This window comes from Pseudoliparis swirei, chromosome 15 (assembly GCF_029220125.1).
Source record: "Pseudoliparis swirei isolate HS2019 ecotype Mariana Trench chromosome 15, NWPU_hadal_v1, whole genome shotgun sequence".
In the NCBI taxonomy this organism is placed as follows: Eukaryota; Metazoa; Chordata; class Actinopteri; order Perciformes; family Liparidae; genus Pseudoliparis; species Pseudoliparis swirei.
The window spans coordinates 10,903,041-10,925,856 of record NC_079402.1 but is presented as its reverse complement, the minus strand read 5'-3'; the positions used below and the strand labels follow the sequence as shown (position 1 = coordinate 10,925,856).

Here is a 22,816-nt window from a genome sequence, read left to right as displayed (position 1 = left end):
GATTGTCTGTCTGCTGTCGCGCACAATCGTTCTTCTTCTGATTTATTGTTTGACAAAACAATCTCAGCCCAGGTTGAAAAGGTTCCAAAACCTTCCACTATCCTGAGCACTTTTTCTTTGATTGATTTAATTGTTTAATCGGTCATTGAAAAACTTGTGATATGGTCGAAAGCTTTTCAAAAAAGCAAGTGGATCATGAGTGAAGATTGTTTTGATCAACTTTGAAGCTCAAACTGTACCGTGCACAATATTTCAGTATTTCGACATGTTTCTTCTTCTTTAACCTTTATTTCCTCTTTTTTTTTAACCTTTTCCGAGAATATTATACAAAATATCTCTTGTTAACTTTGTGTAGGCTGTATGCAGTACAGCTAACATATAGATGTTTAAAACCAGCTCTCAGATCAGGTGCTCTGTTACCACATGTCCCATAATGCACCACACTTTCAAGACTGGCAATTAACATTCTCAAGTCCCTTCGGCCCTCAGCACACACAGGGAGCAAGCCTCTCAACAGGGTCTCATCACCTCATGTATTAATGTGTGTGTGTGTGTGTGTGTGTGTGTGTGTGTGTGTGTGTGTGTGTGTGTGTGTGTGTGTGTGTAGTAAACCCAATTCAATTAGACCATCTGAGAGGAGAATTCGATCAAGAAGCATTAAGAGTGAGGAATCTCTTTGCTGGGCAGCCCATTGTTGACAGAGGAGAGACGCCCCGGGGAGACATCAGCTGGGATGATATTCAGACCAGCAGGAGCTCAGCCAGGGGAGTGATGGCCTGTCGCTTGTCCTCCAAAGATATATGGACACAGCTGTAAATGAGTATCGACAGGGAAAAGGAATGAGATTACATATGGGTCAATAGAAGATTTAAATAAATACATAATATTTATATTTAAGAGAGAATTATAATAATACAATAATAAATGTAGCAGCAGCATTCAAATACATGACTCAAAAAGTACCTGTTTGTTAGTTCCTTGATCAGATGAACCTGCGAGTCCACTTTGTGGCCATGGAGATAATGTGTTCGTCAAATTACAGTTGGAATTAAATGATGGTGCAAAAGAGCACTGCATTCTAACCCATTTTCATATAAAATGGTTAATACATATTTCTCCGTTCCAAATGACCCCTCTGATTATCTTATGAAAACTGGGCAATATTTTGCATTTAATTACATTGACTTTACCTTTATTCCACACCTTACATTACACTTACTTTAACTTGTGTCCTCTCGGAAGACAATGTCCCCTGATTCTTTGTAAACGACAGTGTGCCCCATGTGGGCTTCACCTGTCAGAGCAAACAGGAGCATGTTAGATTGATGAGCACGAAAAAGGGAGCCTAAAAAACAGGATGACTTGAGACAAAAAGTCAAAGAAGAGTAGAAAATAACACTAAAAAGTAATGAGTCATGTTTTAGCATCTGCACTAGTGAGCACACAATTGGAGAGACTGGAGATAATATAAGGTATAATGTTCCCATCTGCCAAGTATGTAGTGATGCATATTGTTCTGTCTAGACGACTCAGGTGTATCGTCCTGTTGTGCAGGAGACTTTTATCCAACTGTGAAGTGGTTTTGTGGAGTGTGTTATTGTGTCTGACTCCTTCAGCTTGTAAATGTTAAGTACGTTCTGGATTGTAGACCCAGACAAGGAGGAATAATAAACTCATACGGAATAATTTGTTCGCTCAGTGGGAGCTTCAGATTGCACGTTGCACCCACAGTAGTTTGTATAGCAAAATAAGTTACCCTAAGAGAGGAGCTCTGTTCAAGACGTTGTACCGTTAGCATCCTTGTTGCACGATGTAATCAGAGAGTGTCCTCCCAAGAACAACAGCATGGTGCCAAAAGCGGCAAATGCTTACGTTTAAGTGACAAAGCTATAAAAGCAATGATAAAACAAGAAATATCAATGTTTCACACAAGGAGAGGGATGTTTGTTTCTCTTTTTCTGGAGCTTTACCGTGTATTTATTTTTGTAACTGACAACGAAGGTCCCCTAACCTTTGATAGTTCAATCAGGTAAGACCCATTAAATGAAGAAAGGATGTTTATTGTTAACATGTGATGCGCAATGCTGAAGTCTCAGAGTCTTTGACGCTTGGACTCTACGGGGAGATTTGTAGTTGAGGGCTGACTGCCCTGCTCAGCAACGAGATCGATCCCCCCTGTGGAGTCCAGACCTGTTGGTGGCTGATGAGCTGATGGAATGATGAGTTGAAGCTGATGGATCCTTGAAGACTGGCTGGAGGTGGGGTGGTGGAGGGGTGCATGACGGCAACCTGAATGAACTGAAGGTAGAGAGACGGTCATATTTGAATGAGACAGCATGTTTTTCCAAACTGAACGATGTACTTATTTGACTCCAAACCAGGATCACCCGCCAACCTTGACTAAGTTGTTTGTGTGCCTAAACCACTGTGTTGTCACATGACAGATGGGGCCGTCAACAAGGTGTTTAGTCATTGAAGTTAGGGACCCGTTGGGTCGGTGAGAACTGTTCCCAAAAGCCCTGGTTGTCAAGGACATTGTGACAGCTGAACACATTACATTCACCTGTGGTGTTGTCCGGATATCTAACCTTCACCCATGTGAGACAACAAAGCATACATGGCCAACATTAACAATGTGTTGTTGTTTATTTGCACCACTTTAGAAAATATAATGGCTGATGCATGAAGCACATTACAGAGACCTGTGGTCAACTCCCTGTTATAAAAAATAATACAAGTACAAGACTTGGCAGAGTGTGTGTGTAGAGATTCCCTCTTTGGTTGCCAACTCCCATCTCCCAAAAGCTCATAAACTTGGAACACTAAAACGTGACACTTGTTTTAGTCTCTTCAAGTTAATGTTCATATGATTATGAAGAACATTTCTACTGTACCTTTATGGTTAATAAGTTCACTCTCAAGCAGCATATCTCATAATCAAAATACCCACTTTGATCTGAATCTAGGACCCTGAATTTGAACCCGTGCCATCGTCTTCACGGCTGTTTGACTGCAATATTTAACCAGAAACCGTGGATAAATGGCGATGTTCGCGCTGCACTCCGCACGCGTAACACCGCCTTTGACTCCGGGAATATGGCGGAATACAAAAGAGCCCGCTACGACCTCCGTAAGACCATCGGCTCTGCCAAGCGGGAGTTCAGGAACAAGGTGGAGGAAAAGCTCAAGAGCCATGACGTGAGAGGTGTGTGGAAGGGGCTACAGACAATCACGGACTTCAGAGGGAAAACCAGCGGTGAAGAGAACTCCTCTACCTCCCTCCCAGGCGAGCTAAATAGATTCTTTGCTCGGTTCGACGTGAACGGCAGCCCACAAGGCAGCGCCGCCGAGGAGACCAGCCTGCTGATCATCTCAGAGGCTGACGGCGCAGAGCCTTCAAGCGGGTGGACATCCGGAAGGCGGCAGGTCCCGACTCACATCCCGGGCGCGCCTCAGAGCATGTGCAGACCAGTTGGCAGGAGTCTTCGCAGACATCTTCAACCTCTCCCTGTCCCAGGCTGTTGTTCCTGAGAGCTTCAAGATGTCCACCATTGTGCCTGTCCCCAAACACCCCAAGGTAACCTGCCTGAATGACTGGAGACCCGTAGCCTCACCTCGATTGTCAGTAAATGCTTGAGAGGTTGGTCAAGGACTTCATTTGTTCCATGTTGCCTGCCACGCTGGACCCATGGCAATTTGCATATCGTCAAAACAGATCCACCGACGACGCAATTGCTATGGCACTTCACACCGCCCTTTCCCACCTGGAGGGGAGGAACTGTTGTGTGCGAATGCTGGGGGTGGACTACAGCTCAGCGTTCAACACTACTGTACCCGCCATGCTCGACACCAAGCTCAGAGGGTTCAGGCCTGCACCTACCATGTGCAGCTGGATACTGGACTTCCTGTCGGGGCCGCCAGGTGGTGAGGATGGGCGGTACCACCTCAGAGCCGCTGACCTCAACACGGGAGCCTCAGGGGATGCGGTTGAGCCCTCTCTCTACTCCTGTACACCCACGACTGCACGGCCATGCACAGCCCAACGTCATCATCAAGTTTGCTGACGACACAACAGTGTTGGGGCTGATCACCAACGACTTAGAGACAGCCTATAGGGAGGAGGTTGGATCACTGGTACAGTGGTGCCAGGAGAACAGCCTCGTCCTCAACGCCAAGAAGACCAAGGAGCTGATCGTGGACTACAGGAAGCGGAGAGGAGAGCACACCCCATCTCCATAGACGGAGTTGCAGTAGAGAGGTCAGCAGCTTCAAGTTCCTCGGCGTGCACATCTCCGAGACCTACATGGACCACGCACACCACTCACGTGGTGAAAAGGGCCAACAACGCCTGTATTTCCTTAGGCGACTGAGGAAATTCAACATGGCCCCGCATCCTCAGAACATTCTACACCAGTACCATCGAGAGTGTTCTGACAGGTTGCATCACCGTCTGGTACGGGAACTGCACCGCCCTGGGCGAGGGCACTACAGAGGGTGGCGGTCGGCCAGTACATCGTTGAGGTGAGCTTCCCTCCATCCTGACATATACACCAAGCGGTGCGTGGCCAGGGCCAAACGGATGATGAAAGACAATAACCACCCCGGCCACAAACTGTTCACCCTTCTACCGTCAGGCAGGCGATACCGCAGTATCAAGTGCCACACAAACAGACTGAGGGACAGCTTCTTCAGTCAGGCCATCAGGCTGCTGAACAAGGACTGAGACCCTCATTAACACTACACACCAGAACATATTCTGTGAATATCTATGGCCATGGTGTATATTTTATTACATTGTTTATATATATATATATTGTATATATATATTGTATGTATATACATATATATATATATATAGTCTCAAAAAAGTGTATATTTTATTACATTGTTTTATATATATATATTGCCATGATGTATATTCTATTACATTGTTTTATATATATATTGTTAATACTTTCTTCTTTTTTTTGTGGGGATATTGTATAGTTTATTCTCATTCTTATTCTTTTTTTAGTCTGCTACTGCTGTCGGGTGTTTTGCACATAAGAATTTCACGAACCGATTATACTTGTATAAAAGGGGATGTGACAATGAAAACTTGAAACTTGAAACTTGAAACTTGAAATATGTTATGACATATGTATCCATGGGCCTCTAGAAACCACTTAAGGGGTTAAAATAACCGGCGTTCAGGGTTGAGTTGATTTTCAAAGATGCAGTTGTCCTGAGGAAGGAAATAGACTCGGTTGTCAGTTTCATTTCTTTCTTCCTCATTGTCCTCACTGCTCTCTCCGTCTGCCTCAGCTTCCTCAAGTTTACTCCACCTTTTCATATTTAATATGCCCCCATTTTTCTGTATACTCCTCTTCCTCGCGGCTGTAATCCTGTTTCTCCTCCTGAGAACCTCCCTCCCTCCTCCTCGTTTCTTCCCAAACCCCCTGTCACGTGTCTGAGAGCATGCAGGACGAATCCCATTTCTGCCCGGCCAGGCTCTTCCTATTTTTCTCGGTCTCTAAATTCTCCGCTTTCATTTTTCCCCATGTGCGCCATTTTTTAAATGTTTAATCTCCCCTGCTGCCTCATGCACCTGTGTCCCTGACGTGTGGTGCTTACATATCATATATGGAGTAGGTGCAAAACAGTGATATGAGACAACACAGAGAGGGTTTGTTTAATGGAGGGATTGAGAGGTGCTTTTTTCCGGTCCTTTCCTTATTAAAATTTTTTACCTTTCCCTTTTTTCTATTTTATGGGCCCGGTGTTAAAAAAAAAGAAGGGGAAAAGCAGCTAGAGCCTGGAAACACCCCATTTCACACTTTTCCAACTGCTCCGGACTGGGCGTTTCATTTTTTTCATTCCACCAAAAAAAAAAACTCCCCCCCAGGGGCCACTATCCTTGCTTCCATTTTTTTCCCAATTTTTTGTATGAGGGCTATCAACCCGTGCTGATTCGAATTCAAGGGGGTTTAAAATTGAGAACCGAGTTTTTTTCCCCCTGGGTTATCAAACTTTTTTTTTCTTTTTTCATTTATATTTTTCTTGATAGTTTAAAAAATCGTTAAGTATTCATCATAAAATTTAGCCCCGGGGGTTTCACCAGGGGTAAGTAACGAGTTCCCCTGTATCTTTATTAAAAGAATATTGGGGGCCTGTGGGGTCCCCTTCCTGACTCTACGGTTCCCTTAAAAAAGTTAATAAGGGGGGGGAAATTCAAAACTTCGTTTCCCAATTACGGGATTCAAAAGATTAAAATTTTTAAAAACAAAATTTCCCAAAAGGAAAGCACTTTCTATTCCCCGCAGTAAAATAAATTGGGCGCATAGGGGTTTTAAAGTTAAAGTCGCCCTTCTGGAATTTAAGGGAAAATTAATTCAACCTTTTTTAAAAAAAAAGGAAAAATTTATCGCCGTTTCGTCTTAGGGAAGGCCCTGTTTAGAAGGTCCTTACCCCCCGTGGTCTGTGTTGGAAAGGTTTTTTAATTAAATCCCAGGGAATTTTCGTTCCCCATTCGGGATTTTTTGCTCAGTCCCTCAATTTACCTCGGGGAAAAAAAGGCCCCCCCTAATTCTAAGCATGTTTCAAGGGGTTACCCACTATGGGTTACCCGTTTTTAATGGGGGGGCCCCCTTTTTGGGGAAATAAAAAATTAAATTTAATTTTTTTTTTCCTTTGATTTTTTTTTTTAAATTTTTATCAGGGGGTGTTTTCTTAGGAGTTCATTTTAAATGTAGGTATAAAAAAATGGAATGGTGGGTTTTTGGGTATTCTTAAAAAATAATTAAAAAAGCTTTTTTATTGAAAAACCCCCAGTCTCTTTTTTCCCTCGGTTAAATTTCTTTAAATTTTTTGTAAACCAAAAGTTTTCGTTTTCCTCTGTGGGGTAAAAAAAAAGAATTTTTAAATTTAATCCTTTTTGCCATTTTTTTTTTCTTTTTTGTAAAAGGCCCCCCCGAAGTACCTTTTTTTTAAAAAGGTCAAAATTCATAAGTGTTTTTATTAAATTGGTTTTAAATGTAAAAAAGTTTTTTAAAAGGGTTGCTCGGGTAACTAAAAAAAGATTAGAGCAACGGAGAACTTGTGAAAAGCTACACATTTTTACTCAATTTTTCCCTTCCCCTTCCCCCCCCCCCATTTAATTTCTTGCACAATTGGGGTTTTCTTGCCATTCCTCTTGGTTAGAGACAAAACATTCTTTGAGTGATTCGCTTTCCCTAGTGTCTTTTCCCATTTTCCCCCCTTTACCCAGGAACTTGGGGGCCTGCTTCTTCCGGGGGGGTTCCTTAAAAAGGGGAAATTTTAAAATTTATTTTATTGTGTGGCAAAGGCCCGGGATTTTTTTTCTTATAAAAAAACGCCCATCCTTTTCATCCTCCACTATTTTTTTCCAAACATTTTTTGTCTTAATTTTTTGCTTTTCCACAAAAAACAGTTTAATCCGCCCCAAAACACTGAAAAAACCAAAAACCCCTCTTAGGCCCTGCATGCACCCCTACCTGGTTTCTGGGTTTTAAATCCTTCACCTGCTACTCCTCCGCCTTCACCCATGTGAGACAACAAAGCATACATGGCCAACATTAACAATGTGTTGTTGTTTATTTGCACCACTTTAGAAAATATAATGGCTGATGCATGAAGCACATTACAGAGACCTGTGGTCAACTCCCTGTTATAAAAAATAATACAAGTACAAGACTTGGCAGAGTGTGTGTAGAGATTCCCTCTTTGGTTGCCAACTCCCATCTCCCAAAAGCTCATAAACTTGGAACACTAAAACGTGACACTTGTTTTAGTCTCTTCAAGTTAATGTTCATATGATTATGAAGAACATTTCTACTGTACCTTTATGGTTAATAAGTTCACTCTCAAGCAGCATATCTCATAATCAAAATACCCACTTTGATCTGAATCTAGGACCCTGAATTTGAACCCGTGCCATCGTCTTCACGGCTGTTTGACTGCAATATGTTATGACATATGTATCCATGGGCCTCTAGAAACCACTTAAGGGGTTAAAATAACCGGCGTTCAGGGTTGAGTTGATTTTCAAAGATGCAGTTGTCCTGAGGAAGGAAATAGACTCGGTTGTCAGTTTCATTTCTTTCTTCCTCATTGTCCTCACTGCTCTCTCCGTCTGCCTCAGCTTCCTCAAGTTTACTCCACCTTTTCATATTTAATATGCCCCCATTTTTCTGTATACTCCTCTTCCTCGCGGCTGTAATCCCGTTTCTCCTCCTGAGAACCTCCCCTCCCTCCCTCCCTCGTTTCTCTCCCCAAACCCCCTGTCACGTGTCTGAGAGCATGCAGGACGAATCCCATTTCTGCCCGTCAGGCTCTTCCTATTTTTCTCGGTCTCTAAATTCTCCGCTTTCATTTTTCCCCATGTGCGCCATTTTTTAAATGTTTAATCTCCCCTGCTGCCTCATGCACCTGTGTCCCTGACGTGTGGTGCTTACATATCATATATGGAGTAGGTGCAAAACAGTGATATGAGACAACACAGAGAGGGTTTGTTTAATGGAGGGATTGAGAGGTGCTTTGCTCGGCCCGTTTCCGAGTCCGTTTCCTCTCATGTATAATGCATGATTCGAGTCTCTTGCACCATTGTTTGCTGATTCTCATCAGAGTGCCCGGCCTGTTGAATTATAAAACAGAAGGGCAACATGAACACGTCTCAGAGCCTGAGAGGAACACCTGCTGATTCGAGCGTACACTACATTTATCACAACTGTCCTCAACTGGACTGGTTGCTTGTTACATTTCTGCATTCACACACACACACACACACACACACACACACATACACACACACACGGACGCATACGCGGAAACAAACATCTCATCTCTTGCTTGCCTATTTTTTGCTCTTGAATTTATTGTATGACGGTTGACTCACTCACACAGCCGACTGCTGTATTCACAGACATCTCAAGGCGTGTAAATCTAAGATGACACCTGCATTCTTTGCTTTTCTTCAGGCCGTGTGTTGTTCAGTCAAATCTGTTTTTTACATCTTTAATTCAGTTTATATTGTGTTTACATGGTGCATAGTCATAGAAAAGCTGCTGTTACAGTATTACATCATAATAATGTTAGCCTCGCGGTTGGTTTCTGGGACTGCAGGCAGACTACAGAATGAAGCTGCTATGTGTCCCATCCAGTATCTTTGATGTGATAAAGAATATCTGGTGTTTTGGTTCTTTCTGATGGGGGTCCCACTATCCCTGAGCTCTCACAGAAAGTCTCCACTACAACCTACATCGTGATAATGAAGGCGGCGATAGTGTCAAAACTTACGTTATGCTCTGCAATTACTGATATGTATTCACAAAAGATTAATATTTGGGAAGAACAAGAGTTTCCCCAAATGGACGATATCGACACTTTCTACTTCCTCGTCAGTAACAATAAATAATGTGGCAGCTTTATGATGAGGGTTATTAACTCGAGTAGTAAAGTCATAGTCCCATTCATAGGACATCTTAAGGTCAAACATGTAGCATTACAACCGCGCTGTTAAAAGGTAACAGAGGTAAACATTGTATCTGTCTCAGTTTAAACAAGAAACTCAGTGTGAGAGAGAAGGAACGAGCCGTGTTTGGAGAAGGTCTGTCTTCACTGCACTCCTACTGCGTGTGCCTGCTGTGTTGGACAGGCTTTAATAATTGACAGAGCTCCCAGGAAGCTGGCGTTTACCCACAGATTCACCCGTATTCAGGGGATTATTTTGCTCAGTCACCTCCAACTTTAGCTGCATCGGGAAAGAGGCCACTTCCCTGAATGTGCTAGAGCAGTGATTCTCAACTGGTGGGTCGCGACCCACTAGTGGGTCGTGGACCCGTTTTAAGTGGGTCGCGGGCCTTTGCCTGGGCAAATAAAAATGTGAATATATATATTTTTTCCATCCTTTGATTTTATTTTGAAGGGACTTTTTTATGCAGCGGGGTGTCGTTTCTTATGCCGACTCGTCCCTCTATGTTTCCAGCAGAGTGTGCCAGGCTGGATCAAACCATCCGGACATGGGGGATACTTAGGTGGTTGTTAGGATGATTCAATTAAACATCCTACTGAATATAAAATTCAGCTTTTCCCATTCGAAATTCCTCCAGACTCAGGTCTGTCAGTGTTACACCTCAGGTTGAATTGAGTGCTGCTTAATTTTCTGTAAAGCACAATGTTTTTCAGTATTTACCTACTGATGAGGTAATAACAAGAAAAGTTAATTTTGTATATATGAATCCTTTGGAATTGCACATTTTATTTTATTTCTTTAGAGTTTGTGGAAAAGCTGCTCCTCAAGACAGTGACCTTTTTAGTAAATAGTTTGTCATAGATTCAGTGAGAGTGTTTTCTCAGTTAAAGTTAGGTCATTTAAACTGTAAAACTAGTTTAATAAAAGGTTAAAAGCTCTGAGAAGTAGACTGAAAACATTACGACTCTCATGATCCTTGCAACAGGAGTAACTTGTGAATAGCATACACTATTAGAGTTACTCACATGTTTCTCCTTCCCTCTCCTCCCTCCGCTCATTCCTAATTATCGTCATGTCGGTATTCCTAATGGTGATTATCGTTGCTCATTCCCTCTTGGTTCCAGATTGACATTGAAAGCATATCTTCAGAGTGATTCGTCTTTCTTCGTCTGCCCAGTGTCTCTTTGCTCATTTCCCTCTCCTGTCACACACAGGAACATTAGGAGGTCACTGTCATTCAATTGCGAGACTCGGGATGATTCCATTAAAAGGTGAAACCCTCTATGACATTGAGTTTTAGTTGTAAGTGGCTGAATGGAGGTCTGCTGCGTGTTTATCTTTATTTCTGTGAGTAAAAGAAAGAGCAAAGCCCCGGATGCAGCATTGTGGTCATGAAGCCTACAGCAGCTATTTTCATCTCCAAATCATTTTTCTTCAGTCGTTGACATTGTTTAGCATTTTCCTTGACACAAAAATACAGTTTACATCCGCACATACATCATGCGTGTATGAAGGAAGGACACACACACACACTCTTACGGTCGGCAGCTGCAGTGACACCCGCTGACAAAAACTAAAGGTTGTACTGAAGAAACAAAGTTTTACAATCCTTCACTCTGCAGTATCTCCTCCGACCGTCTCGTACGCCGTTTCTCTATCAGTCGGAGGCTGCCTGCAGTGTGGAGATAAAACAGCTGCATCTTTAATCTGTGGGTGGCACAAGCCCACAAAGAAGGCAATTAGATTCATATTTACAATTATCTTGCCCTTATCTCTTCTCTACCCTTCCATTTCCTCTCCTTTCAACTCACCCCTCCTGTCCACCCATGAATAATGTCTTTATGTGTGTCGTGTGTCCCCACAGAGCAGCGCGAGCATTTGGAGAGTACCTGTCCCACACACACCCTGAAAACCGAAACGGATCAGGTCAGCGTCTTAGACATCCTGCCATTTGTCCATCCCTCTATCCTGCTCTGCCTTTTCCTTTGTGGTCTTTAATACTTCCTCCACCTGCTTCACCTCATCCGCTATAAAAATGCCAGGTTGCGATCATGAGTGTTTGGATCACAACAGTAGCTGGTGACCGAAGAAAGATGATGATATTTTGGCATCCTCAGTTTGTCCTATCTCTCTCTCTCTCTCTCTCTTCTCCCTGCTATCTTTTTCCTCATATTTGTCTATTTTTCCATAATTCTAGCTCATCTTCTGTGTGAAACCTTGGTGGGTCCCGACCCGGAGTCGCCAAGTGACACGATTAGCCCCAACAACAACAACCACCTCCGTCCCTGTTCCAACACCACCAAGGGCTGTGAGGACAAACGGGAGGCCAGCCTGCTGAAACCCCCACTGGGCTTACTCCAGCCTCCGCCCCCTTGTATCACCATCTCGACCAAAGCATCGCGACTGTCCCTCGAGCGTAGCTTCTCAGCGGAGGAAGACCAGCAGAAGTGCGTTGAGTGCACCCTGCAGCCTGCTCGCGTGTACACCATCACCACCCAGCGCGGTATGCTGATGAGCAGCGGCCGGGGCAGCAAGGAGAGCCTCGAACTGGACGTCCTGAAGGAGAAGTCGGGGAGTGGCGGGCTGGGATCCAGAGGTGGCTTGATCCAGCCCTCCACGTCCCCTTCCTCCACCTCATCGTCTCCAACTCAGCACCACCACGCCAGCAGCGGTCGCGGCACCAGCCACCATCACAGAAACCACCACGACACTCACCACGGGAACCACCACCACCACGGCGCCCCGGGCACCAATGCACCCTCCGGTGGTGGAGGAGGGAGCGGAGCAAGCGGAAGCAGCAGCGGCGGCAACCTGCAGCAGTCTTTATCCGTCGCCGGATCCCACTCCCACCATGGAACACACCACCACGGCCACCACCACCACCTGTCTCAACCCCCGCTGCAGACCTCCGTCAGCGCCCACAACATCCGCGGCTGGGGCGAGGGCGGAAAAGGGGAGGCAGAGTGCAGCGGGCTGGCCTGTGAGTCATGCAGCGGCGCCCCCTCGCGAAGCCAAGGCTCCCTGGACCTGGAGAGCGCAAACCGAGAGGCAGGCAAGCAGCACCGGCGCCTAGAGCGGATGTGGAGTGTGGACCGGGTGACTGGGCTGGAGAGAGGTGAGAGGGCGGAGGACACAGAGCGAGGGAGAGGCGCTGAATTCCAAATGAGGGCGGGAGGGGGGTTTAGGGTTTGTTCTTAAGACCCTTTGGCGGGTTCAGTATTGGACCAGAGATGAAATAGCATTTGACTCATTTCAATCACTTGCCTGAATGACTTTTTTTGTTGTTGAAAATGAAAGATCCACTTAAACTTGATTCCCTATGAGTCCAATGTGTTATAGATATATATATATATATATATATATATATATATATATATAATTTATATTGAACCGAATCAATTTCTGGATTTATTGTCATGTTGCTTACTGTTGTTTTATTGAGTCTCATGAAACAAACAAATGAAATATAATGTCTTAAAAAATATTTTAATTTTAAGACATTATTAAAATATATATATATATATATATACAGGACTGTCTCAGAAAATTAGAATATTGTGATAAAGTTCTTTATTTTCTGTAATGCAATTAAAAAAACAAAAATGTCATGCATTCTGGATTCATTACAAATCAACTGAAATATTGCAAGCCTTTTATTCTTTTAATATTGCTGATTATGGCTTACAGCTTAAGAAAACTCAAATATCCTATCTCTAAATATTAGAATATCATGAAAAAGTATACTAGTAGGGTATTAAACAAATCACTTGAATCGTCTAATTAACTCGAAACACCTGGAAACACATTTTCAAATGTTTGATTTTGTTTTGCTGTTATAAATCTTTTTTTTTACTTGGTCTGAGGAAATATTCAAATTTTATGAGATAGGATTTTAGAGTTTTCTTAAGCTGTAAGCCATAATCAGCAATATTAAAAGAATAAAAGGCTTGCAATATTTGTTGATTTGTGATGAATCCAGAATGCATGACATTTTTGTTTTTTTAATTGCATTACAGAAAATAAAGAACTTTATCACAATATTCTAATTTTCTGAGACAGTCCTGTATATATATATAATGTATATTTGTTTCCAAGTAATAAATCTTGGCTTTGTAGAAGTTTAATGACAAATTGAGTGAAAACAAGCACACTTAATATTTAGTGAGCATTTTGTAAGTTGCAGTTAGTTTATAATTGTAAGTTATTTTACCATGTAATATCAGTCTGATGAAACAACCCAGTTTAGCCCGAAGTCTGGATGAATGAAAGTGAAACATCAGTTAAAAGTGAGTTAAATCTATTTCTTCTCAGCTCTGGTGGGGACTGAGGCTTTGATGTTGGTGTGACATGGTGGTCTGTATATCTGACTCTTCGTCTCCCCGTCTCTCTCCTCTGCTGTTTCCTTCTGTGTGTCTCCCTCTCTCCATTTGTGGAGTGGTGGATGTGAAGTGCTGGTGCTGTCGCTGGTTTTGTGCTTCCATATTTCTAATATATTTATTACAATGTTTGCCAATATGACACATAGATTATTCTCTTTTTTCCACTTAACCCTGGAATGATCATGTGTTCTCTCTAATTGCAGATGACACCAACTGGTTCCCAAAGGAAAATATGTTCAGCTTTCAAACTGCCACAACAACCATGCAGGCGTGAGTGTCCAACCTTCACACATACACAAATTACATGTACACAAACGCACATGCATGCACACACAGTGGTGGATGACGACACGCCAGGCTGGTGTGTGAGTTAACGGGCCGTCCTGGTGTGTTTGCACATCTGAGACCATTGACTTCAAACTTTACATTCCCACAAACCATTTTTCTTAAGTGTGCTATAGGATTTTTTATTGATTTCCACCCGTCCAGGTCGCCATTGATTTTCATTTCAGTAAGCTATAAAAACAGCTATCAGAACCTTACAGCTTGCTCAAAGAGGACAATCCATCATATTGAATACTTTGCCAATTCTTCTTTTTTGTTGTGATAAAGTGAAATAATTGATGCGTGGTATCCCAAAAGGCTGGCTGCTAGCATGGATAAAACATTTAGAAACATATTTAAATGGCAGTAATGTAACATTTATGCAGTTTGAAGTTCATGGGCTAAAGCCTGTGAGCATCTGTGTAAGTATGTTAGCAACCTGGTCCAAAGGATCACCTGCAGCTGTGAGAGGTATCTCAACTCACATCACATCAAAACATAGAATCTCCTGCATCTTCCAGCAATGCCTGTCTTTAAAAAAATTAAAAATCCTTTTAAATGCATCCTTTTGCAAGACTTGTTTGAACATATTCAGAATACAAAGGCGGACTCACTCAATATATAAAAATGGTTATTTATGCGCTCCATTAAATTAATTCAGACCAGTATTAATTATGTAGCACTACAAGTTTAGAGTTTATTCATGGTTGTCAATTATGACACACTGTGTGTCTCCGTCTCTCCCAGTTGTCCCTCTCTCTGCTCTTTGGACTCATTGGTCACTGGTGCCTAAAGTGTGTTGTTTTTTCCCCTTCTACTCTCTTCTTGCTTCCTAATTATTCATGGGACTCTCCAACAGGATATCGTGAGTATACTTCCCTGCCTGCTTCCTATTTTTCTTCTGAGCTAGCTTACCTCTTGATCTGAACAGCTGTTCCTTAACTTTGATGACAACCATTTCACTTTTTTATCCTTGGGTAGGGTGATTGAGATTCAGCTGAAAACAAACTGACCAGTACGATAAATAACTACGAATGTTAGAGTCGAGGTCTGTGTGTGTGTGTGTGTGAGTGTGAGAAAGAGAGAGAGAGAGAGAGAGTGAGTGTGTGAGAGAATGTGTGTGTGTGACATTCTGGCTTGGCAAAAACATTTTTTTTACGAATCATCAATCATAATCTGACAGTTATTGATTGTCAGTTAGAAGCCTAGTCAGCAAAAATACAAACAATGCATTTTAATTAAAGTTTGTAAAAAAATATTCAAAAAGGCCCAAAGGGGGGAAATTGCATTCCTGGGCTGTCATACGACAGCAGGGCTAAAGTCTGGTGTAATCCACTGCAGCTGAGATCATTCTACCGAGCTCAAATCGGGAAAATGTCCCTCTGAGCTTTGGCTGACCTAAACCCCGTCAGCTCTCATCCATCCAGCTGTTCGGTCAGTGTGGCCCAGACGACCGGCCCTCCGAAGGACACAGCGATAGGTGCTTTGGTCATTTAAGATCCCTGTGGCAGTCATGTTGAAGTCCTCTAATCCGACTCGACAGCCGTCGCCAATTAACACCGAATCTGTGCTGGCTGACTTCCAGCGTGTGTGGAATCGACTGTGGCAATTGGCTCTGGAGAGATTTGTTAATAACAAGTATTTATAGTGCTAACATGTGATCCCCGGGGCCTTCTGCTAAAACTCTCCCATTGGTTGAAGTTTGAAATGAAGTCAGTTATCATTCAGTTTTCAGCTATGTGTTAATCATGAAGCCATATTAAACCTTGTTATATGTTCAGTGTGACATTTGATGGGTGCAAATTGCAAACACCCGTGAAATATATCCTGATTGTATAGGCAAGCTTTGAGGTAGGTTAAGATAAATGTTAACGGTGATAAGAGGAATGTATTCTGCTTGAATCAGAACAAATCTCGACATTTCATATTGCGCAACCCCTGCTCTACCACATCTCACCGAGCTAAACCCAACTAACTCAAGCTGCTCATATGCGTTGATAAACTCTCTGTATGTAGACCCAGCTTAGCTCACCTCTGGCTGCTAGTTTACAGTAAATGGTAAGGGATTATTATAAATGATGATCAATGATAAAGCAGGTGGATATTCTATATTTTTCTTATTGTCAAAAAACTCCATGAAAAGACCTAAATCAAGTATTATTTGTGTAGCTGAAGGATTTTTTCCTCAGTGCTGTGTACCTTCAAAGGTCTACTGATATATAAGTTCTTAATTGAAGCTATACCGTAGATGTATTACTATATCTGGATACTGGAGTCCAAAATGGTGCCGAGCACAAAAGCTTGTTGTTGCTCACATTAAAATTGTCCCATTATTTCTTGTTTGAGTAAAGTTTTAAATGTTTAAATGAATATATATATATTTGTGACAGAAAATATTGAGCAACGGACGAATGCATAATTAGTTTGGGCATTTTTATGGGATTGGTTGACAGTAAGATTAATTCAGAATATCGCCATCTGTATGAAACCTTTAAAAGAACATAATGTTCTTTTAGGGATTTTAATACTTTCCACAACTTCCATTATGATGATTTTACTACTTTCCACAGAGTCAGTCAATTATGTTGAGCAGGGTTGGAGAATCTCTCTCTCTGTCTCTGCTATGGACGCATGTTAATCAGCTCCACGGGATTACTGGGTCACATCTTTGCTGGTTAGCAATAAGTAAGTCTCTTGAAGACATAATCACACATGGATAGTGAGGCATTTCTCACCAGATTTGTACTTTGACACATAAAGAGGTGTCACTTTCTGCAGGCCAGAATGGCCTCAAAAGTTGACTTCAATGAACGCATGCTTCCTCTACAATTTGGTTGTCGATGTCTTGCTTGTGAATGACATCTCCAAAATTCAAAATAATCCATCAAAATGAATAGGAAGTATGAAGCCAGAACATTGGAGAATGGGCACTATTTCAAGTGGCGTTGCTACTCTAGCCCAATGGCCTGCAGGTGCTAAATTACACCCACTGCACATACTAATGTATAACAGCTATCCATGACTGGTTCTGGGAAGGTATCAAGAATCATCAAATAATTATATCTGAAGTGGAACTACTAAAAAGACACATAGGGTCACACGATCAGTGTCTCTATTGTAAAATGGATTATACCACATGCTGACTGGCACATCTGTAACCGGGATGAATAGAGAATAAGGTTTGAGCTGGTGATGTGGTTCGACTTCCTGGTTTTTATACTCAAAGCTAACTGCTGTCTAGCTACCTCGGCCTCCCCCTAACAGCCAAATAAACCCTGCAGCTAAAAGCCCTGGACTCAGCCCCCCTGCACTGTCCTACCCTCATCCCTTGTAATACTGTGCCACGTCCCGGCAGGACTTTCTGGGGAATTGTGCTGATACAAAAGCGAGAGAGGGAGCGGGATTCGGTGGAAGTCATCCAGAGGTACGACGCTGCACCTACCAGGGTGTGCATTGCTTTTGTGCCGTTTGCACTCGTTTCTGGATCTGCAGTGACTCCGCTGTTGCTTATTTACAGCTGCGTCTAATCTGACAAAGACATAGAGTCCCAACGTGGCATTTGAAGGTGAGGGCTACAGTGCACCAATTTCAAGGCCGGATCTTTACTGCCAGCCACATTAAAAGGGATTTATATTCTCAGACAAAATTTATGAGATCAAAACGGGTACTTACTGAATGAGGGGTTTGAAAAACACTTGGATGAATCCCGTATTGTGGATTGTGCTCAGCCACACCTTGATTAACTGGTTTGCTCGAAACATTTATTTCAGCAGACGTATTCAAACCCCCGCAATACAAGTTGGTATGTTACTTTATCCTTCTGCTGCAAATGTTTCTGTACTAATCTTAAAACAGGGTGCATGTGTATTTCCATAAAAGGAAATAATTGACAGAAATACTGAGTCAGATTCTGTAACAGTTGCCGGAGGAATGGCATCAGTAACAAGTTCAGAAAGTGTCCCTCTCAGGGCCCAGATGCTCTGTCACACGAGGGCAGCTGGTGAATGTGACACCATGCATGCAGTACATCTCAATGTCTTTGACATCTCGGTGTCATCCATCTGTGTCAGAGTGATTTGAAAAAGAGGAAAAAATAGCTGAAGAAAAAGTTTGAGGAACATTTTGCCTCCTTGCACTAAAATCCTCAGGAAAGTGTATCCACCCGAAACCGTCCCGATTATATTATGTTATCACATTAAGGCAATGTCCACCCTAAGGCAGTCAGATGCTTCTGTTTTTATATTTCCACTCTTGCCTATATTATTCTCACTATTTCACCATTAAAACAGATCAAACAGGAAAACCAGATCAAAGAATAAAGAGACGATTACTCGTGAGTCTCTTGACGCATGTAGCCATATGTGTTGCATTCCTGACACTGTGAAAACGGAAAGATTTTGTTCCACATGTGGTGAATAGCTGCTGCCTCAAATTTGGAGCATTTCTGTAATATTAATATTTCCGACTGGGGGGCAAAAGTTGTAAAAGGCAATAAAACCCCAAAGTGGATGAAACACCTTCGACACGTAACCAGTGTTTTTGAATAGATCGGTCCTGAGCTACAAAGCAGAGTAGAAATCATTTCATACAGCAGCAGTTTGCAGGCAGTCCATCTGTCGACACCAGATCCTCCTCCCGACATAGACGACCATTCTAACCATTATGAACAACAGCGATCCACAAAAAAGACGAAAGGAGACATGTCAGCATTGCTCTTAATCACCAGAAAAGTAGATTTTACCCACTACTGCTTGTTTTTTGTCCTTTTCATAATTTTTTTCCTTTTCAGCATCAAAAGAGTTGACCTAGTTATTTTTGATTTTCTGGCGCCTGACTTTACTCAAGTACAACCGTTTAAGTGCTTTTGCTTTACCTGAGTATTTCGATACATTTGAATCTCCACTGTTTATCAAAATTCAAATACTGTACTGTTTACTACCCGACTTTTAGTTCAGAGCATTAGTTACTAGACGAGAATAAAAAGGTTAATCTTAAACCAGCTCACTCTTTTTCTAAAGCTAAGAATGCTCGGATGATTTATTTGTTCAGTATTTAGTTCCTGTCTCTTTTTCGGAATAATGCTATGTTAATATCATGTATTCATGACACAATAATGATGAACCAAATCATTTGAAGATCCAGATTATTACGAACTATATTCAACTAATAAAGCCTGTTGTAGAATACTCTCAGCAGTAAATTAGTTCGTAGTAATTAACATTAGCCCCACCATTCCCTGCTGAACTGTAATGTTCTCGCATTAATGCATCGATAATCAAACTCCAATCATATAATACATATTATTGAGAAATTTTGACATTCTGAGAATGAAGTTGGCTACTTTTACTTAGAAAAGGAACACAAACAATGTGTGAGAGAGAGCAGGCGTGATCATCTTTTCAAAAAGAGATGTAAATGAGTTATGGAGTTATTGAGCATCCCAGAAAGAGCAGAAGAAGAGAGGAGGGCGCACCTGTTGGATTGTCTTGAGTTGGAGGTGGAGGTGGCCATGGTTCTCTCACATCTCCTCTCCTCCTGACTAAAGCTCGTAAACTGTGCTCACACCTCTCCTACGCTGAGGTTTAAGCACAGGACATTCAGGTTATAACTGTGTGTAGTGTGTTAAGATATTATCTAAAGTACAAAGTAAGCAACGATGATGTTGCTCATCTGTAATCTGTTATTTGAAACCATGTTTTTGCATGATGTGTTGATCGTAAAATTCAGTGTTTGATGTTGCCAGTTGTTGTGCTGACATCTTTATGGGGTAAACCAAGGACAACGAATCCACAGTCTATTCTGTTTGTCCTTTTAGGTTGCTTCCATATCTATGTGCTTCTCCACCACCAGATAAAACATGCACCCACACACACACACACAGAGAAAAAACACATGCTGAGATCATTAATCATGAGTCGTTGCTTGCTATATACAGAAACGTTGTGTAGGTGAGACATGGGAGGGAGGCAGAAAGATAAAAGGATGTTTATCTGGGGCTCTTGCATCGAACATCATGCTGGGATCAGGCAGGAAGTCACAGAGAAGACCATGCGAGCCCCATTTCTTTGTTGCCATTAAACCCACCGAATGGATTTCAAGGGGAACATCGAAATGCAAAGCCTTGATGTGGAATTACGTTGTCTTTTTTTTTTGTCGCCAAGATGTTTCATTTTTGCTGGGAGACATGAAAACCGTGCAGACTTTTAGAAGGCTAATGCAAGAAGCAAACGCGTGCAAATTGAAAACAAAAAGATGAGCGACCTCAACGCGTTTGAGGTTTCCAGTCAGCTATAACGCCGTTTTATTCGATCGTTTGACATATGTTGTCGTTGAATGTTGTGACAACAGAAATGAGGGAGCTGTAATTTGTTGTTTGAACCTTTAATCAGCAGAAAACGCAAATATAGCTTGTACATATCTATAAAGAGTTATGGAGTCGACAAGCGGATATTAGCTCTTTTAGTAGAAATAGTAGCTTGACACTAAACTCTTCTATTTGTCTTCTCTTGCTTCGTTATTTCCCCTCCCTCCCTCCCTCCCTCCCTCTGTCCTCCTTCTCTTCTTTACGTTCCTCCCTCCGCCCCCTGTTATCCCACTTCTGCCTCGACTTCTCTACCCACAGGAACTTCCGGAAGCATCTCCGGATGGTGGGCAGCAGGAGGATGAAAGCACAGAGTGAGTCAGACGTGTGTGTGTGGTTCATATGTTTGCTCAAATGGACTGATGTAGTTCACCCCACCATCATCTGTGTTCTTCTTTATGTTTTCTGGTGCGTATTTTGCATGTTTGTGATTCACCAAACGCTGCTGTTTTATTGGGATTCGTATTGCTCTGTTGCATTTATTTGAGGATTATTATGTTCATCAGTGTGTGTGTGTGTGTGTGTTGATGAGCCATCAATATGAGTCTGTGAATGGGTAATGTACGAGTGTGTAGGTGGTCTATTCCTGTGACATCGCTTTAAATGTTCTGAGTTTTCTTGTTTTGTTTGGTTGGTTGTAAGGTTTGGAGACAAAAGACTAAATCATTTTAAAAAGCTGATTGAAGATGAAAAAAAGTTGATTGATAGTGATGGAGTGGCGAGTGTCTGTGTAAGGGTCACTGCAAATCTAAAAGAGAAGTTCTAGATGTGGGTCAGTGTGAGTGGGATTATCTTTTCATGCAACTGGTCTGTAACTTGTTTATTATTGTTGACCTGAAAGACGAACAAAGTAAGCTCAACAATAATCTGAATTAAAACGTTGGTTAAAAATGGGATTTGTGTCAAATTTAGAAGTTGTGTGAGCAGAAGGATGAAAAGATGATAATTGTTAAAGCCTTATGAACGGATTGCAAAACATATGTTTCTAGTCCAGTTCTTAGTGGCGTTTATGTAAAGTGTGAAAAATCAATATTTTGTGATTTAACAGTTTTGGCTGAATAAATATTGCACCAGAGCGGATCGACATATACTGAACCCCCAAATTTTCTTGATGCTGTGACGTCAAAGTTCTCCCACCGTTCGTGCTCTCCCCGCTGTGAGGAACAAGTGTTTATCTTGGAGCCAATTTCTGCAGAACAGATAAATCTCCAACTATAAAAATGTAAACGCTAGTCAAAAATCTTAGAATATGAGGGTTGTCGGATCACAGAATGGGACACGTGGTGTGTTTCATGACACGCTATTTCTAAAAGCAAACCTTGAAAAAGTCCTTTTGATCACAAGTAAAAATCAAATGAATGATTCGGCTAATAAAAGGGCTTTTTTAACAAGTTCATGTCAGCAGCAAAACGAACAGAGAAGCAACAGAATGAGGAACTCTGTTGATGAAGCACGTCAGTGAACAGAGATCACTCTACATAGCAGAGCTCATCCTCTCAAGGCCCAGTACATCTGTGAAACTAGCACAGCCCTTTGGATCCATCGATACTGACGAGAAGCAGCAGGATCTTTGACAATGATTCATATCTGATTGTTAGCTATGTGTTGTTGTTGTTGTTGTTGTTGTTTGGTTTGTTTGACAGTTTGTACATTCAGGCATTTGTTTGTGCAGAGGAGGGACGGCATCGTCTGAACACTGTGTGTGAGCCGCATTCGCCGTTTCATTTTGGTGTTTTGGGTGGCGAGTGGAGGAAAAGACCAACTTGTCGGCTTGTTGGTGTGTGTGTGGGGCGAGGCGGGGGGGGGGGGCGTGTGTGTGATTATCTCTCCCCACCTGCACTAGCATTCGCTGAACGTAGATCGCAGAGTTTCAGCCGTTCCTGGAGTGACCCCACCCCTGTCAAGGCTGACTCTCCTCATGACCCCAGAGACAGTGAGTTAACAGAGTCACGCACGCGCATCTACTGTACACACTCGCACACACACACACACACACACACACACACACACACACACACACACACACACACACTTTCTAACGGTTAAGAAACAAATGGTGCAATTAAGAAAAACATGGAAAGAGGCTTAAACTGTGAGGTAACCGAGTCACATTTACAAATGGTGTACATTTCTGTGTCATTTAAATTAACCCTAGCATGCCCCAAGAGAAGAAGAAAATAAAAACTAATCTGGATATGTTAGACCTCACCTTTTAAATCTACTTAAATTCACTGATATCACCATGACTGACTGATGAAAACATTTCCTTTTAAAGCAGTTCTC

General features: G+C 42.2%; 1 protein-coding gene across 1 annotated transcript in view; it reads left to right on the top strand.

Moving 5' to 3' along the window:
* nsmfa (NMDA receptor synaptonuclear signaling and neuronal migration factor a) overlaps positions 1–22,816 on the top strand; it is a 43,364-nt gene that overhangs the window by 5,231 nt on the left and 15,317 nt on the right. Inside the window, 6 exon segments of the mRNA XM_056433017.1 lie at positions 11,334–11,395; positions 11,667–12,584; positions 14,052–14,124; positions 17,528–17,596; positions 20,795–20,847; positions 22,377–22,466. Coding sequence (XP_056288992.1) covers positions 11,334–11,395; positions 11,667–12,584; positions 14,052–14,124; positions 17,528–17,596; positions 20,795–20,847; positions 22,377–22,466 — 1,265 coding nt within the window.